This window comes from Neovison vison, chromosome 8 (assembly GCF_020171115.1).
Source record: "Neovison vison isolate M4711 chromosome 8, ASM_NN_V1, whole genome shotgun sequence".
Lineage (NCBI taxonomy): Eukaryota > Metazoa > Chordata > Mammalia > Carnivora > Mustelidae > Neogale > Neogale vison.
Genome location: NC_058098.1, coordinates 117,925,318 through 117,944,644, shown reverse-complemented (window position 1 = coordinate 117,944,644; position 19,327 = coordinate 117,925,318). Strand labels below are relative to the sequence as shown.

General features: G+C 46.1%; 1 protein-coding gene across 6 annotated transcripts in view; it reads right to left on the bottom strand.

Moving 5' to 3' along the window:
- The window catches only part of VIT (vitrin), a 99,785-nt gene that overhangs the window by 42,664 nt on the left and 37,794 nt on the right, over positions 1 to 19,327 (bottom strand). For all 6 annotated transcript variants that reach the window (XM_044261772.1, XM_044261770.1, XM_044261771.1 and 3 more), the window contains exons 4-6: positions 13,352 to 13,508; positions 7,941 to 8,074; positions 3,225 to 3,302 (exon numbers count right to left, since the gene is read on the bottom strand). In XM_044261772.1, coding sequence (XP_044117707.1) covers positions 3,225 to 3,302; positions 7,941 to 8,074; positions 13,352 to 13,508 — 369 coding nt within the window. The remainder of the gene's footprint in view (positions 1 to 3,224; positions 3,303 to 7,940; positions 8,075 to 13,351; positions 13,509 to 19,327) is intronic.

Below are 19,327 nucleotides of genomic sequence, written 5' to 3'. Positions count from 1 at the left end.
GGGTCAGCCAGGCTTCACGCCATCCTGGGGCAAAACCGCTTTTGTGATTTATGACATTCCCATGACTCCAAAGGAATTGAGTGTTCATAACAAGTCCTAGGGAAGTTTCTCATTTCTCCAAAATAGTCTTCTGCCTCACCCTCCGGTAAACGCTATAAGCATCAGTGCCTTGGCAGGGGGACGCAGGCCCGGATTGGAACTGCTTTGTACAGGGAAAGCCATTTCATAGAATGACTTGTACATTTGATGAAATAGAAAATTAATTTGGAAAGAAATATAAAAAGCCTACAGTACACTTTACTTGCAAATTATTAATAAAACCACAATTAAATTAAAAATAACTCTTCTAATAATAATGAATATTTTTGCCATCTGACACTTATTAGATACTGAAACTATGAATTTGCTTTTTCTCATACCATTGGATAACTCTGAGATTTCTATATACCTCAGTCTTCCTTTGCAAATACAGATTGCCGGAGAGCAGATTAAATATCCCAAGGGCAGCCATCTGTGTTACCTGCTTAAAACACAGATACTTTCAAGCGCGTCATCAATTCAACCAAAAGGGCCATCTCTCGTTTTCCATGGTCTTCCATGGGCTGTTGTTTCTGCCTACTCTCCTGCATGCAATAGAACTGTCTTTTAGACAAAGACAGAGAAAGAGCTCTACTCCAATTGCTCCGGATTCCTTCCTGAACATAAGGCCAGTATGACCCAAAGTGAAGTCCTCATAGCACCTGGTTCCTTTTGAGGAATTTGAAATGAAACCAGTAAAATAGTTTCTCCATATAATCTCAGATACATGGAAGTTTCGTGGAAATCTTTTCAAAGAGTTTCATGGGAACACATATCAAAATTTCCTGTAGGTACTTAACATATTACTCTTTGGACGAGGTTATGAAATTTTTTTTAAGATTTTATTTATTTACTTGCGAGAAAGAGAGTGAGAGAGAGTATGAGCAGGGGCAGAGGCAGAGGGAGAAGCAGACTCCCCACTGAGCAGGGAGCCCGATGTGGGGGCTCAACCCCAGGACCCTGGGATCATGACCTGAGCCAAAGGCAGACGCTTAACCATCTGAGCCACCCAGGCGCCCCAAGGTCATGAAGAATTATAGACGACTACCTTCTCAGCAGCAGTAGGAGGTCCTCAGAGTTCCCTACACTTGATTCATTATTAGGCCATTTTGAAGGTGTTAAAATGCAGACCCCAGGGCCCTAGTCACATAGATTTTATTTCACGCATGGTAGGTATTCAATCAATGGCAGTAGTTGACATTTATTATCATCTTATGTCACACGCCCCCTTCCCCCAATGGAAAACAGCTCTTGCAGTAGGTGTCAGATGTGAGACACCACAAGAAAGACACTGAAGCCAGTTTGGCAGCAATGCCTGGAGGTCAGATTGATGGAGAGGATTTAGCTCTTCCTGCCACTCACTCACTACGGGCCGCAGGATTATACACGAGGGCAGGAAATCTAATATTCATTGAGCATCTACTATGTGCCCGACACTGTGACAGCCTCTTTTATATATGCCTTTACATTTGATATTAATCACAATCCTGGAAGCCAATCCAAGATCTCCCATTTTTGGGGTAAGGAATATGTTTTCCAAAAGGTCAAGAAATGTACATAAGGTCTCACAGAAATTTGGTAGCCGAGCCAGGATTTGGACCCACATTTGTTTGATTCCAAATTCCACATTTTTCCTCTAAAGGGGAACAAAGTGGAAGGCAAGTCACAAATAACCTCAAGATTCCTGAATGTGGTTCCCATCAGAGGATGGCCCACGATCCCTCTACAGTTCCGGTGGAAACAGAGTTATTCTCAGGATAGGAGCAAGAGGTGGCCTTAGTGGGGACAAGCAGTGAGGGCAGGAGGTTCTTAGGAAATCAGATACATTATCATAAACTTCAGCTTGATTTTCCTCCAGGGGGAGGGCCTGGGGCAATGACCAAGGGGAACCGGGAGAGGGTTCTCCTGCTGCCACTCCAGCTCAGCAACCTCTAATAAAGATTTACTTGCATGTAGCACCAGCAATGTGCCTTTTCGGGGTTGGTGAGCTTCTACAAACCAACGTTTCCCTGTTTTTATTTAGCTCAGGGTAGCCTGAGACTCTAGCCAAGTCACAGCTGCCTGTTGGTGTTGCTAACTGCCTGGGGAAACAGTGTTTAAATCTTAGGAAAGTCCATCTTCAGCAGGAGCAGCACCAGGCAAATCAAGAGGCTTTTGGTTTTTATAGTTTTAAGGTGCTTTCTATTTTTTTCAGTGAGATATCTCCCTGTGGAAGAAGGTTATTATGCTTTGAGGGGTCATCCTGACCTGATTTACCTGTTAACTCACAGGCTTGGAGGGATTAGGAAGCCTTGTATAGGGGCATGCCAAGACTGGCGGAACCCACGGACAGCCCTCACATCCTCATCTCGTCTGCCTTTCATCATTTGGGTAGCCACAAGGGGGTCACCATTTTACAGTTCTCACGGAATTTTTTTATTTGAATTGGTGAAAACTTACTCTTTAATGTAACTATAATTTTAAGGAGCGGTTCCTCTAGAAGCTGGGCGAGACCCCAAGTATCCCTTTTATGTGTATGTTGGAAAGGGACATTTATCCGTTCTCTCTGTGTGGGAAACCAAAATGCCCCCAAAGACACAGTAATGCGTAGCTCAGTTCCCGCTTTAACACAGAAACCTAGGAAAAGGCATTTTCCTGGCCTGAGATCCACCTGTACTCTGTTTGTGGTTCACAGGAAGCTGGGTCAGCACGACCTCATAAACAGTGTATCTTTGGCTTGGATTATTTCCATGAGTCGCTTTCCATGAACACATATACCACATCATCCCCTTTGCTTCCCTTCATTTCATACCTAAGCAGAGACAGCCTTTCCCCTTTCAGCTTCCAAGGGACTTTTCTACACAGAGTGTCCTGCCATCTTCTAACGCAACAATACGGTACAATCGAAGGCTACAGTCATTCTGAATGCAAATGACAACATAGAAATGATCTTGGAGTTGCAAAAACAAAGCCCCCAAACTAAAGCATTACCCTTCAGCCTAGCCTTCTCATCCCCTTGATTTCTGTGCCTGTGCTCTTGGCATCTGTTGAAATATTGCTGGAGTCAGTGGAGCTTGACCCGTTACGATGTTAATTTCTACACTACCTCCTAAAACATGTGTTTACAAACTTGGAAGCTTTAGATGACATCACCCATGAACACTTGCCTGTTTTGGCAGCCGGGCTTTTCGCTGATGAATATGTAAGAGCCGATGGGTAGGTTACACCCTTTTGGGGTTTACCTTCTGCAAGAAAGAAAAAAAAAAAGAAAAAAAAAAAGATTTCTTTCTAGAGCCAGAGGGTTTAGAAGGTTCTGTTCTGGTAAGTTGACTCCTTCCTTCCTATTTATCTCTCTGGAGTTCAATAAATCCGTCAGTCTCCCCCCAGGTGAATTGTTGATTACAATAAGAAAGTCAAGCGATGTTTTGTTTTCCTGTAGAGCCTGTATTTTATTAATATTGGAAAGGAAGCAATAAAATCTCCATGACTCAGAGTTCCCATTAGTAACCCTTATTCTGCTCATGAAGATGTGACATGGAAGCTAAGGTTTCCATACATGCGGTGTCGAATGTTTAATTAGGTCAGTAGATGGATGTAAAAACACTCCCCCTGCCTCCTCCTGGAAGCTCCAGAGCTCTGGTCACAGGCTAGCTCTGCACAATGGCTCTCTCTCCCTTTCATGGACCCTATGGGATCCATCTGAATTCCATGGCACTAGAGAAACCTGAAAGTAGGTTTCAAATAAACATTTGTTACCCACCTAGGGAAAGAGAGTTTAGAGGCCAGGCGATGAGAAGGAATGTTAATATGTATCAGGGAAACAAAGGAGGCATAAAAAAGAAAAACGATCAGGAGATCGGGGCTTGGTGAGGAGGTACCAAGCCTGACAGAACTGAAAATTCCCCAAGAAGGCTGCCGCCCACAAAGCCTCCCTCCGTCAGGAAGTGATGCCTGACATCCCACTGCAGGAGTTTTGCTTCACAGTGGGATGGCAAGTGTCACTTGCAATACAGAAGCCTCCCCCACCACCCCTCCACCCTACCCCCCCACCCCTCCACCCTACCCCACCTCCGGGCCTCCCTCCTACCCTCCCCCCCAGCCCCAGAAGGCAGGGGATCAGTCTCAATTGGTAAGTGTGGAATTGGTGCCTAGAGCAGTGTCTGCAAGATAGGAGATCCTCAGTAGAGATTTATTCAGAGAAGGAATACCTTAATGCTCAGATCTCTGTCACAACTCAGAGGGGTCTCACCTGTCATCAAATATTTACATCTGATAATGAAAGAATTTTACCTTGCAACCTAAGGAAGTAGTTTTATAGGATAGGCTTGGGGTGATGGTGAGGAGTGGGGTGATGGAGACCCTGAGGGGTGGGACAGAATCTAGAACACGATTTTGCCAAAAGCCCTATTGACACAAGGGATTGTAGAGTCTTGAAGCAGATGGGATGACAGGGACTCAGAAAGGGCCTGGAATTGGGAATAAGAGCCTCAAAGTTTCTGTTTCTATTTGCCATTAATTAACTGCCTCAATCCTGGAGACTCTCATTTTTCTCATTTGGGAAATACAGACAATGATATGGACCGATTTTCTCCATTAAGTTATAAAGATCTAACGAAAAAAAAAAAAGTTATACTCTTTTGGAACTATATGCTACCAGAGAGATGGGAAGATTCTATGCTGGCATTGCCTATAAATATCACTCAAAGTGGCGATGAGGCAAAATGTTTGGGCTTATGGAGTTATTTCATCTCATTAAAGTTCCACGGGAACAGAGCGTGGCTTTTCCAGGTCCCCTGCCCTTGTCTGGGCCTCCTCCAAATAACAGTGATCGGGATTATTTCGGACCCAAGGAGGGCCCCAGGGCTGTGGGACCCACTCAATCAACAGAGCACACTGCGGAGATGTGGTCTCCCTCTGTTTACTCTTCTCACATCTGAAATCCTCTGCTGTCTGCTTTTATTCAAGAGGAAAAGGAACATGAGCTCAGTTTTCTGAAATGAGGATCAAAAAAAAAGGCTCTCTGACCTTGCCTCTCTGACCTTGCCTACCCCTGGACTGTCAAAAGATTGCGCTGACCAGAAATGCACATCCCAGCTCCTGCTCCCATCCCCGCCTGCCAAAGCGAATTAACTGAAGCAGCACAGTGATGTGCGAAAACTAGAAATAAAAACCTAGAGAGAGGTCACGGAGGCACCTGAGCCCTCTGAGGAGGACTCAGACCCAGTCCAGATAAACCCGAGCCTCCGGAGAGTGGGGACAAGTCTTGGCTGCAGGCCAGTCAGGGCCCTTCCACCGCAATGTGCTCACACACTCGGAAGAGGCATTGCAGAAGCACACACGCGTTTGTTATAATTGGCAAGAAGTGTTTTGGTTAAATGTCACTAGGTAAAATGAGGGGACGCAGAAGTTGACATTTATAGGGAATAATCTCAGCAGACTGATTTTCATTTACAAAACCCCAAACGTCGCTACTCTCTTGGAGTTAATTTTTCCTTTTACACTTCTGTTGGGATTCCTGAATTGCTGCCTATGCACCTAAGATTGAAACATTCTTACTTAGCCAGGAGTTACTGGTAAACACCTATGTAGAGATTCTATTTCTCTCTAGACCTGACACATTTGGATTCTAGATACCAGCATTTTCATACGGCCTCTATTCTGCATTCTCACCGTGCTATGCCGGATCACTTTCCACTACCTGACGTAGAAACCCATTTAATTTGAACCCTGGGGGTGCAGAATTCTGCAGGCAGGAGGAAACCAGGATGGCTTGAGTTGTGAGGAATCCTAAAAGGTCTGTTTGTAGTTCTATTAAAACTCTGATCCATAGAGGACAGTAGGAGCTGGGGCTTGGGACACATAAAGGTACCAGAAAACGTCCAAAACTAGAAGACCTACTACGTTATGAAATGTTTCTCCCTTCCTCGCCACAGTTGGTCCTTGCATCCGTGCTTCCTGAGGAGAGTCGCACGGGTCCTAATCTTGTCAAGATGCCGGGAGGCTTTGTTAGAATCTATTTAAAATCCTGTGAAGCCTTTTTGGAGAAAATGGGAGATTCAAGGCCCAGAGTAAGGAAAACATAAGATGATGACAACACTGTGTTGTGCTCAAACAGCATAAGGACATGTCAAGAAAAACAAAAACAGAAACAAAATTCAAAATGCCTGAAGGGCTCTCACTGGTCAAACTTGGAAAATTTGAGTGCCAAAAAGAATAATGATGATAATGGATTATAATATATTTTCAAAAACAATCCATGAGTCCATAGTGGTACTTAAAAAAATAGGTGTGGAGAGGGGGAAACACCCCTTTTCTTTTTATAACAATACTTGCTAAAAATGTGGAAGGAATAATAGAATTAGAATAATTATAATTTTTCAATTTCTAGTGCAGTTCTTGCTGCTGTAAGGATCACTAATAGATGTTAAAACCATTAGGTGAATTTGTTGGGGAAGTAGCACCCTACGGATTACTTATTAATTACAACGTATCTTTCCCATGGAGAGATACTGTAGAGTAGCCAAGCAGTCAAGAGCAGCCTGTCCAACAACCAGACACACTGACATTATTGTGCCTTCTGAGATGGCCACAGTCACACAGCACAACAGAGATGCTATGATGCTACCTATGTAGTAACCCTGGAAAATATTCAACCTGAAACCAATCATGAGGAAATAGTTGGAATTGTCTGTGGTCCAGACTGTGAGGTACAGCGCTAGACAACTGGCTGGGACTTCCAAAATGTCGTTGTCGTTCATGACCAAAATAGGTAGTGCAGTAGTAACTAGTTCTAGATCAAAAGGGAGTAAATAGAGGCGACAACTAAATGCAATGGATGATTTTTATTAGACTGTGGAAAAGGAAGGAAGAAAGGAAGGGAAGAAAGAAGGAAGGAAGGGGAGGGGAGGGAGGAAGGAGAGAGAAGGGGTAGGAGTAAGAGGAAGAACTTACCATGAAGACCATTTTAGGATAACTGATACAATTGAATAAGAACTATTTGTTAGATAATATTATTGTATCAATGTTAATTTTTTAGGTGTGGTATTGGTATTGTGGTTATTGAGGAAAATGTCCTTGTTTGAACCAGGTGCATGCTGAAGTATTGAGGGAAAAGTATCATGATGCCCGCAGCTTATTTTTACACGGATTAGAACAAAATAAAATAAAAAATAGGTAGACAGATAAAGCAAATGTTGCTAGGTGAAGGGAATCTGGGTATTCATTATAGTAGTCCTTCAATTTTTCTTTCAATTAAAATTCAGGACAAGAGGTTAGGTTGGGAGAATTTCACAAAAATAGGCAAGGGCAGGTCACGATTATACAGAGATACTCGGTTACCTTTCCATGGTGAAATCGCACTAGTCATTAGCTCACTGACATCACCTCATTGGAAGAGGGAAGGAAAGAATGAAAATGATTATCTACAAAAATCCTAAGGAGCTAGAGAGCAAGAACTGACTAGTGAAACAATTAATTAAACAAAAAGAGATCTCAAAATAGTAGTTTGGTTCTCTAAGAGCCTATATCCCTATCCATTTACCAGAAATATCAAGGAATGAGGATCCAGATATGAGACATACTTGGCCTAATGAAAGGCGGAGTTAAAAAAAGCCCAAGTTATTAAAAGGAATTCACTTCATGAAAAGTTTGACTGGATTCACGGATAGCTGCAGCGTGTTTAAAACGAGCAAGGGGAGCCTTTTAATATTTCCAGACTCTGTAGTGATTTAGCACAGTGATTGTAATTTATTGTCTCATGATCCTAATTATCGGAAGAGCCAATGCTTCAGAGTTTGATGAAATGAGTTGGGCCAGACACTGAAGCCAACAGAACGTTGAAAAGGCACATTGCATCCCGTGAGGTCACTTGAGCTCGGGGGTACCTGAGACGACGAAGGACTCTCTCCAGCGCGGCAGCGACAGCGACTGGACACCATTGGAGTAAGACCCTTTGTAGCCAGACTGTCCAGCAACTTTCCGAACAAGGATTTTCCCTCCGGAATTATCGAGCACGCCACTGGGAAGAGAAACAAAATGGTGAAGAAAAGGAAGATCCCACTGGACGCGATGAACAGACGAGCACAGCAGCCTCTGCCTTCAGTGAAAGACGGGAAAGAGGGAGATTAAGACAAGGTTTGCCCCGGCTTAGTACAGGACCCGGCTGTCCCGCCAGGTGGCAATTCCTCTTTGCCACCGTGCCTCAGGCTTCTCTTGCTTGGCTTCCTCGCCCCCACTAGTTCGTTGTTTTAAGGAAAACGTCTTTCCTGACCATTTCTCATTTGGTGTTGTGACATGGCAGAATGGCTCCCGCTCTTCTGAAGGTGGCCATGACATTTTACAAAGCAAATTCTTCCTTTTATACTGGGCCAGGGGTGGGAAGTGTGCAGCTAAATGGAACTCATTAAAAAGATTCCCTCCCCAAGGACCAGAAATTGTTTCTTTAAGGTCTAGGATTTTGAAGGTTTGAGATCCCGGTGTGACAGAGACAGACAGATCTACCTCTTGGCTTGTATGTGAAGCGGGGGCTCCACGCGGGTTCCTCGGCATCCCTTCCCATTGTCCTTTCTTTGCCCCGGAGCCTAAACGGGCTCCCGTGGGCATGTGTGATTTGTGGCAGCTAAAAATGCACTTAGATTTGTTCTCATCCACACCCTCCCTTCCCTCCAGGATGAGAGCTGCCGTTTCCTGCCCTCCCCACCTTCACGAGTCAAGAACTTTCAACACTCAACTGCTCAGTGACCCAGAAGGAAGGAAAGCGATAATAGTACTTGACGTATAGAGCGCTTAATTGCTTTAAAATCATCCTCCCCAGCTGCTCCTGGCAAATCTGTGAGTCGCACAGTGAAGGCAGTGCTATTGCTCCCATTTCCCAGAAGCGGTCTTGGACCACTGGAGTGACTCGGTCCAGGTTCTGTAACTAGTAAATTGCAAGGGAGGGACTCGAACCCAGGTCTGGCTGACCTGGAATCCTGGGTTTGTCCCACTTGGTCACAGTTGTCCCTCAGAGTCCAAAAGCACAGCCACCTCCTGATGCCAATTCTTCATCGTTCCAAAAAAATTTTTTTAAAAAAATTCTGACCTGGAGACATTTTTATTTATTTATTTTTATTTTTTTGAGGGTCATCTTCCTAAATCCTTGTGACCCTGCCCTCTCTTTTCTTAGAAGCCATTCCCTCGGGTCTCCCGGCCGCAGCTGGCCTGGCCTCAGCTTCCCTGCCAGAGCGCAGGGCTTCCCCTCACGGGCCTGTTCATGCTGCTCTTTCCCTCTGGAAAAGCAGCTCCCACTTTTGCCGGAGGAACCCTGTGCTGCTCGGTGCCCAACACTTTCTTCTCCACAGAGATTCTGAAAAGACTTGGCTACATCCCTTCCTAAGGATGCCTCAGACTTGTCTCACAGCCAAGACTCTGATTTTGTTCAGTCTTGTGCGATTTCCTAAAAATTTCTTAAGTTGATTTTTGTCTCCCAATTAGATTAGACATTTTCTTAGGGAAAAGACAGCATTTTATCTTTGCGCGTCGGAAGGCCTGTTGGTGGTGTGTGCCTGCCGCCCACACGGGCTTATGAAAGCCAACTGTTAACACCCCAGGACTGTGAGAGTTGGATCATTTCACACGGTAGCTTGAAATCAGCCACGGGGCTGGGGGGGCGGGGAGGAATTATACCCCTGCAATTGGCAAACCAGCGCTACCCCTGCTTTGGGGAAGCTGGTCGTTCAACACTTACGAGCACAGCCCTCATGTAGGCTGAAAATTCTAAGTATTTGAAAAAAATTATCCTATGCTCCCTTTACTTATATTTACTTATAATTTTTTCTTTCCCTCCCAAGAAATTATCCTGCCCTTGGGTTCACAGTTGATTGTATTGAGGAAGTGTGTGCGCACACTTGGTCCGAACTGGGGTAGCTTTCCACTCCCAGTGAGGGGAGGCGGGCCTGTGTTGAGCTTCCCTCAGGCTGTTGTTGGAGGAAATGAGAAGGGCCCAGGGGCTTCTCGGCTGCTGGTGCCCCATCAGAGGCTGGTGTGAGACTCAAAACCCAGATTCTGGGGAAGGTACACAACAGAACTGTGGTGTGCTCCTGAGGTTTCCCTGTTGCGGGCAGGGGGGCTGCCTCCTCTTGAGGACTGAGTTAACTAGAGGATGTGGACCTTCTCAGAGATTCTAGAGAAGGGTAGATACTGGGGTCTGTAAATAAGAAGGGTAGATACTAGGGGTCTGTAAACTTCAGGTGCCATCGGCAGTCCATGGAGGTGGAATGCACCAGAGACTCAGCCCCTGGAGGAGAAACTGGATGGAGAGAGCCTTCAAGAGACTGTGGTTTCACTGAGGAAGCAGATAGGAGCCGTGGTACTTCGGAGAATTTATGGAAATGTGACCTCGTTTCTATCCTCACTCAGAGATAGGCACCTTGTACATATTCTCTGAAAGAGCAAAAACCAGTTCCACTTCTTTACATCCTCAGATGTCCTGTATGATGCTGGACATAGTCCGCAGGTTCCTGTCCTCCCTGACCCTGGTCCCAGGGGACTGGGCTCAGCAGCAAGTCAGCTGCCTGGTTCGGAGAAAAGGGCTGGGATTTGACCAGCTGCCATTCTCAGGGTGGGCATCTGGTCAGAAATCGGCATGAAGTGTGCTCTGCATGGGGATGGCCTCCCCATCACCCCACTAGGGAGAAATCTTCCCCCTCCCCCGCACTTGGTCCCACTCTAAATACAGAGGCGCATTCAGGACAAGACTGAGCTAAACTATGATGCTTCAAATATGTTCATTGTCCCTATGGTTTGAAAGAATCGAGGGAATCACTCATCATAAGACATCTGATTATGATATATTGCATGAATATTAAATCCTAAAGCTGAATCTGAATGCCAAAACCAAAGTGTGCTCTCTCTAGTCTCCCAGTTCTGACCGTGGAGGGCTCTGATGGACCTCTGTTGGAGGCCCCCTGTGTACTTTCTGCTCAAGTTCTCGTCTTAAGTCCTGCCTTCTGAAAACAGACTTGTTTTGTTTGTGAAAAACAAAACTGAGAGTGTCCCAAATTCCTATCTGTTCTCTCTTAAGACCTCTATTCATCCTCCCCACGAACAGTGACACATCTTTCCGAATAGAGTTCCCCACTAGATCAGACGCTGGTCCAGGAAGTTTCAAAGGGCGCTTGGTTGCTCAAGTAGCAAATCTTAGTTTTTGAAACATTCACACTCTTGTCCTCCACCTCTCCACCCCCTCTATATTCTCTCCGCGGGTTTCCACAGCCCAACCAAAATGCTGGGATTACTGAGTCCTGGTCTTTGTCAACTCCCTTCTTACTCTGCCCTCCCGTGGAGTGTCCATCCATCTTAAAGCCTTCCCTGACTCTTACTCGTCCAAAGTCCACATCCACCTCAAGTCCTCTTTGTATATTAAGCAGCGCTGGGACGCCCCTGTTCTTACATAAATGTGTCGCTTGGGCTCTGGACTGGAAGTCAGAGGACCTGAGCTCTAATCCGGAATGTGCAACTAACCAGCCATTGAATTAACTTCCTTATTTCTCAGCTCTTCTTTAATAAACAGCATGTTTATGTCAACAGCAGCCTCGTGGGGTTGAGATGGTGCCAGGAGGAGCGAATCACAGTGCAAGGGATTACTGTGATCATGACGGCAGCTTTGTGAGGTTGAATCAACTCATGGACTCTGTCCTGCCTGGGAGACACAGAAAGGCAAGGCAGAGCCAGCAAGGGCCAGAGTAAGCAGGAGGCAACAATCCTGGATGCCCCTGGAAAAATACAGTGACCTTAAGACAGGCTCGGCCCCTCAGCAGACATCAGTATCCACACAGACGCGGGCTGAGGAGTGTTTATGGAGTGGGAGCTGTTTGGGCGTGCACACACGTGTGTAAGGATGCATGTGTGCAAGCATTCGTGTGGGAGCGGGCATGTGTTTATTCGTGCACACGCACGTATGGGTAGACTTGTGTACCGCTTTCCTTTTTGCATGAAATTTCTTTCAGAATGAAAGTAAAATATTTTTTTCCGTATTCTGGGGTTAAGAAACAGGGTTTGGGGTAGTTTTTCTGGACTGTTTCCCTGCTTCTCCATAATAGAGCCTTCAGAGATCTGGTCCCCTCGGAAAATGAGTCAGCTCATCAGCCCTCCTCGGCAGCAGTGAGAAAGGAGGACGGCCAGCAGATTCTGCTAGGAATTCTTAAATCTCAGTTTACATATAGACTTCATTCTTGCTGCTTCCCCAAATCTCTGAGACCTACTGATGAGACACCTGGAGAGAGAATAAATTTTATATCTTTCCCCCTCTCTCTGGCAGGGAGATGATGGATCCCTCACCTGGCTGGCATGCAAGTAAAGAGAAGGAAAAAGATACTTCAGAAACTTTGTATCTGGTGGCTGAGCATCGATTCAGGAGTCCTGTCCCAAAGCAGTCTCAAAGTGGCAGTTAGGAGCATGGGCAATGGACTTATGTTCGAGTCCCCACTTGGATACTTTTTAATAGTGTGGTGTTAGAAAAGCTAGTCAGCCCCTCTCCATCTGTAAGATGTGGATAACAGTAGTGGCTACGGTACAGAGAACGGTCACTTAAGGTGACATAAGTGAGGTGCTCAAAACAGACACATTAGCCTTATTATCAAGGATGGGAAGTAAACGTGCATCCCCCTGGGTCTGGACTCGCAGCTGATGCAAAAAGACATCTGAGGATTCTGTGAAGGTCACTTCTGCCTCTCTTCATTTAGGCAGTGACTTTGTTCAAAGCATCAAAGCATGTCCTACTTCCGGTCCTCCTTCCTGGGTCCCAAACCAACAGCTGACCGAACAGAACCACCTGTCACCCTCCTCCTCACTTTTCCTGTTCCACTCATCTCCAGGCCATCGCCACTGCTGTGACATTTCTTCTCCAAACCTCCAGGACTTTTTATTATAAAGTCTTCTTCTTATTATTATTTATATATTTTTTTGTTACTTATTACTTATTATTACTTCTTCTTATAACCTCTTATTTCCTCGTTCAGTAAATACAGATAGAAAAAACAGGCTTTAGGTTACCCAGAACTTTGGTTTCCTTGTCATGAATCTGTGGGAGTAGAATTCTCCTCTCCATCCGCTTAGGGTAGAGAGAATTGGGTCCTTCCCACAGAGCGCTGTGAACGGAGATCTGGGACCACGTGTGGCTTCTGTGTGACCCCCGCGATAGGCCTGCCACAGCAAGTATAGGATTCTCGTTACGTGTGCACAGTGCTGCTGGCTAAATCCGGGAAGCTGGCCCCGGGAGCTCCCTGCCCACAGCCCAGCTACTCCCGGAGCCACCCACCTGTGAACTGCGGCCCCACACACGCTGGAGTAGGAGGCGTAGATGTCCGTGCCATAAACGTGGTATTTGGGATCTTGGCATCCTGCTGGGCATTTTACGACGAACTCGGGATTGATTATCTTTCCAGCTTTGACATCGCAGTTGATCTGGGGCACAGCTGGGAAAGCAAAACGAGGTCAAAATTACACCTAGTGGTACCTGCTTACACATGGTGTGACTCTGTCGGGTCATAACTGCTCGTCTACTTCATCTCCAGAAGCCAGGGCCTGGGCTGACCCGGGGTTCTGTCTATATAATGAAAGCAAAGATATAATTAGGACATTCCTCAGACCAGAAGAACAACAGTGACCACCCGCAGCATTTAACCTGCTGAGGGCAGAAACGGAGGTGGACTCTTGTGCTTCTCCAGACAACTCCAGAGAACTCTGGGAAAAGACCCACCTCCAGGGGTCAGAAAGGTCTCCTTGAGCCTGTGGCTGGAGAACACTTGTTTTTCAGGAGCTCTGGAGCTAGCCCAGGAAAGGAGGGACCCCTCAAACAACCGTACAGGACAAAGAGAAGGCATTTCAGGAAGGGTACCTGAGGGAGCCTGGGCCTGGGGCCCAGCAACCAGGACCAGCTTGGCCGGGTGCCTCAGACCCCCTGTGCTGGAGCTGGCTGAGAGGACGGGGTTAGTAGGGCCGGGCCAGGTGAGGGAGGCAACAGTTTGTGTGTTCTGAGGGGCGCAATGGAAAGGCTTTTGGACAGGGGAGATAGATCACGAGAGCGAGCTTCGGTCATGGTCCCAGAGAACGGGTCCTAGAGCCAGGTCACGTCCCTCAACACTGGGCGGAATGCGAGGAGCTCCCCTACGGGCGTCCAGAGGAAACTTGATTCTTTCGTGTCTCCTTTTTAGCTGTGTTGCAGCCACTGTGGACTAGCACCGTCCATCAGGCCCATCTTCTAGAGCTGAAAGCTTGCCCGGGAATGCGGTGGCGTAGATTCTCTAATGGCAGTACCTGAAAGGGGGCCTAGCTGTGTCTTTCCTGAAAAAATGGCCATCAAAACTCCTGAAGGGAAGGCCTCCTAGAGGACACCATACTGGTGCCCTCCGAGCCAGCAATGTCTTCTGTTCTGGGCTCCATTCTTCACAAGGGACTCCGGAACCTGAGCACAGTTGAGAGAGAAAGCAGGCTCAGGAGGAGTCCTGAAACCATCAGACAGGAGGGCTGGCCGGCCGATGGGGCTGTTTGGCCCCAAGGAGGCGAGAATCTGGAGGAGGCCAGGGGTCTCCTTGTCTTCCCAAGTAGGACCGCTGTGTGCTGCCACCAGCCGGCCAAGCGAAAACGAAAGGGGAGACTTTCCACAGAGGCACATTCTGCAAAGAACTTTCTAGTGCCTGAGGTTGTCTCTGAAGGAAGGTGCTGCCTCCTGCAGCCATGCATGCGTGAGCGGGGAGCCTGTGGGCAGGGACTGAACAGTGGAAGAGGGGATTTCTGCGCTGGGTGGGAGGGAGAAATACAGCCCCGTCCGGTGATTACACACAGGGATCCAGGATCTCTGCCAGGCCACCCACCCTCTCACTGGGTTCCCGGGATGGTCTCAGAGCTGTTAATGACTTCCAGCTGTATCCAAAACGCACACTCTTTTTTTTTTTTTTTTTTTTAACCCTTATGTACCCTAACGGAGCAGAGTCGCATTTCACTCAGCCTACAGGGCAAAGTGAAGTTAGAAGTGCTGCTCTCTTCCTAAACACTCCTCCCAGCCGATCTTGGCCGTTCAGGGCTGGGCCGGTGTGGAAGTCCTTCTCCTGGGGGCGTGGGGGGAACCCGAGTCTGATCACAGGCTAAAACAATTTGTGGTCTCGGTTAAGAAGCCGAGCGCTGTACTCTGAGCAGCCTGTGGTTTTCTCCTCCCTACCACAGGTGGCCTCCTCTCCAAAGCTCTGTTCCTTTTATCTTTCATTCTTTTCAGTCCTGATACTCAAGGCTGCATTTACTATTTCCAGCCTTAGAATATATATATATTTTTAAAGACAATTTGGGGCCTAAAGACACCAGTGTAGTCTCTCCTGAGATTAACTGATCCCTGGGTGTAATTGGACATGCTCAGCTCCCTTCCCTTCTTCCCCCCACTTCCCCTCTCCCCAATGCGTCTGCTCCTTCACACGGACACAAGAGGGAAGGCTGCCTTCTTGGTTCTCAGGTGTTTGAACCAGGAGGTGACTGGCTCTGTGACCTGGGATTTAATGTGGATGTGACTTTGGCTTCCAGAAGTTTTGGCTCTGCTGGCAGGTCAACCCAAATTTTCTGGAGGGGAGAAGTTAAAAGCGGGGAATCTAGAAGTTTACTGCGTGAGTATTACACAGGGATCCAAGGTATTGGAAAGACTTAAGGGTATTCACAGTTCATGCAAGGGGTTTTCCATGAAATAGTTGGTTTAAGAAGACAAGGGGGAAAGGTCACATGGGAATATTTCCTTCCTGCTAATCAAGTTCCCCTTTCCCTTAAGGGGTGTTTGTTTTTGTTGGGTCTGTTTTTACAAAGGCCTGATAGTACCTTTAATGAGATCTGTCTTAACGGCACCCAGTTGGATTAGTAAAATCAGTGAATTAACTCAAACCTTCGCAGGAAAAACGAAATCAAGCACATATGCTCATGTGCTTTGGAAAAACAGGGCGCAATGGCAACGTGTGGCTAAAGGTCAAATATTTGTTAAATTGGTACAGAAAATTAAGCTGGAGAGAGTGAGCTAATTAAAAGTAATTGCCAAAATCACTGGAAAGTGTAATGCCTGAATCTGGCCTCTGGAAGCAGCAGCCACTTGGTCTTTTTGGCCACTCTTCCTTGAGTGTGGAAACCAGGGTTTGGTTCTTTCCAGTATCCCCCGGTTGTTTGTGAAGGCGTCTGTTTTCTTGCAACTTCTGAGAATCTTTCCTCCATCCGTGTAAGACCCCAAAGAAGTTATTTTTCGCATTTCCCCTGGACACTTTTGAACTGTTCGATCCTACAGCTTGGGTTTTCCTTTTCCTTTCTCTTGGGTTATTTAGATTCATTTTCATGTCTCCCTTCGCCCTTCTCTGGGCGTTCTCTCTCACATGTGCAGAAATCAGGCTTCTGTAAGAGGACAAGTCAAAATGAAGGCAGCTCAAGAGGTATTGTCCTCAGGTCTGAAGAGAAGTAGGAAGACAGGTAGCAAATGGCCAGAGTTTGGGGGAGGGGGACACTGTGTCCCCACTGTTAACCTCAGGAGACAACTTAGTTAGAAGTCAAAAGGTTTCCAGCCAGGAACGTTTTCAAAAAGCAAGGCAAGAGCCTCTCTCATTCCTTCCCGAGTGGACAGTTGGTGTGGTAGAGAGGGAGCCCTGGGCTGAAGTCACAGAAATCCTGGGGTTGCCCAGAGCTGTTTGGATAGAACCTCTGCCCAGAGACCTGTTCTTGGCTACGTGCTCTTCTTCTCCCTCATGGGATCCTTGCCTTCTCATGGTCGCTATCACTTTCACGACAGAGCTCAACATTAAAGCACCACATTATCTTTTCCTGGAGGCCCTTGGCACCAGCCACAGGCAAAAGAGAACCACTTGCAACCCAGATGGTTAGAACTAAAAGATGACCTTTAGATGCTGCTCCCTGAGGTCCTGTGATTGCTGTATGGATCTCAGAGAGTCCCTGGGCAAAACAGGTACTGTCAAGCAGCCCTGAAATCCGTGCAAGCTTCTTCTGGGTTGGGTCTCCTGCCTGATCTAATAATGGATCAGGTGGTAGGGTATCAGACTGGGTGATGTCTCATACAATAAGCCAGTGACATAGCAGGCAATATCAAAGGGAATACTTGTTTTCCATTCATCTTTTTGCTGATCCCAGGCAAGCTATGCTGGTTTTGGAAAGCAGATTTCCTAATCATTTAAGAGAAAGCCATTGTAAGCCCCCCTCCAGGCTGCTTATGAGGAAGAATTGTTATAACATAAAAGTACTTATGCATAAGTAGTTTGATGTGAAATTTGATTTTGTTAGACTGTGATATTGAACTAGAGCAAAATCCTATTTTAAGAGAATTATAAAAAATGTTAATTTAATGAAACAAAAATGACCATTAAATAAAATTTGAAGATGAATGTTTCCTTCTCTCTGATCCTGACACCCAGTGACCAAATCATGGTACTCTTTCCTTTATAGCGACTTCTTTTGCAAAAGCATTCTTTCCCATTTTTCTTAAACGGTCCTCAACCACCTTGAATCTCTGAGTTAAAAACCATCAATACCTTTTTGCTACCTGTGAAAAAATTCTAAAATCCTTAAGGCCTTTCCATAGTCCCCTCCACGGAACTTCCGGGTTTGCCAGTATCCTATCTGGTACTTCTCAAATGCATAGTATCTTGCAAAGTTGGCTTGGATCATTTCTGACACCTGGAACACTTTTTCCTTTTATCTGTTTAAATGCTAGTACTTTTCAAGGTCCCAGTTTCACTTGTATCTTCAGTCACCTATTAGAATATATACTCCACAAAGGTAGGGATTTCTATTTTGTTTACTGCTGATCAAGAATGTCTGCTGAGGACCGACTGGGGAGATCAGTCAGTTACGTATCCGCCTCTTGGTTTTGGCTCAGGTCATGATCTCAGGTTCATGAGATCGAACCCCACATCAGGCTTCATGCTCAGTGGGAAGTCTGCTTGAGATTCTCTCCCTCCCCATCTGTCCCTCCTCCTTACTTGCATATGTGCTCTCTCTCTTAAATAAATGAATAAAATCTAAAAAAATAAAAATAAAAAGAATGCCGTATGAGTGAATGAATGAAACCAGTTCATTAGCAAATCCTATTAGTTTTATTTCTTTCTTTCTTTTTTTTTTTTTTCAAAGATTTTATTTATTTGACAGACAGAGATCACAAGTAGGCAGAGAGGCAGGCAGAGAGGGGAGAAAGCAGGCTCGCTGCTGAGCAGAAAGCCCGATGCGGGGCTCGATCCCAGGACCCTGGGATCATGACCCGAGCCGAAGACAGAGGCTTTAATCCACCGAGCCACCCAGGTGCCCCTGAAGCTTTTCCTCTCTACCTCCACATTGGTCCAAGTCACCAACATTTCCTGTCTGGACTGTTAACATAATAGCCTGTTATCTTGTCTTCTTCCTTCCATGTTGCCCTTCCCTTTGCCCTAGTCATTTCTCCATTGGGAAGCCAGTGTGATACTTAAAAAAAAAAAAAAAAAGTGATCACATTATATCAATCTCCTGCTTAAATCCCTCACTAGCTTACTATTGCCCTTAGGATGATATCCAAGGTCCTTGAGATGGTCAATAAGACCCTAAAGGACTGGTTTCTGTACTCCTGTCTACTTAATCTCCTACCACTGGTACTTTGTGATGAGAAGGTGCTAGCTAGCAAAGGCCTAGAAGAAGGACCCCCCGCCCTGCCCCGATAGAAAGAAGAACCAGGGCAAAAGCCCTGATGTAGGAATGGGGTTGGTGGTTTGAAGAACATAAAAGAGACCAGTGTGTGCAGAGAACAGTGGATGAGAGAGAGAGAGAGAGGTCTATGATAGAGTATGGGAGGTAAGCAGGGGCCAAATCATGTGAGGATTAGATGAATTAATAATCCTGCTATAACCAAGATGTCAAGAACTGTTCTTGCTAACACTCTTTTCAGGACTACACATTAGTTTTTCTCAGAAGAATTTTCTTGAGTTGCTTACTTGGGATAGAGGCTGAACTTCAAGGGCCTGTGTATGGGCTGAATTCTTCAAAGAGACAAGGAGAAGCATCTACCCATAAAATGGGCTTGTTAGTCAGAGAGCAGGTGGGGCATGAGATAGTGAAGGAGGGAGGGTGAGGGCAGAATGACCAGCGGGTGGAAGAAGATTTTACACCCCACGAGGTGACCTCTTCTGTTGGTCTTAGAAAATTTGTAGTAATTTCAGATGCAGATGCAGGGAAGTTTCTTGTAGGAGTTAGTAAAGTAGCTAAGTCACAGAGCAAGGTAAAACAGGAAGGCTGTGGGAGC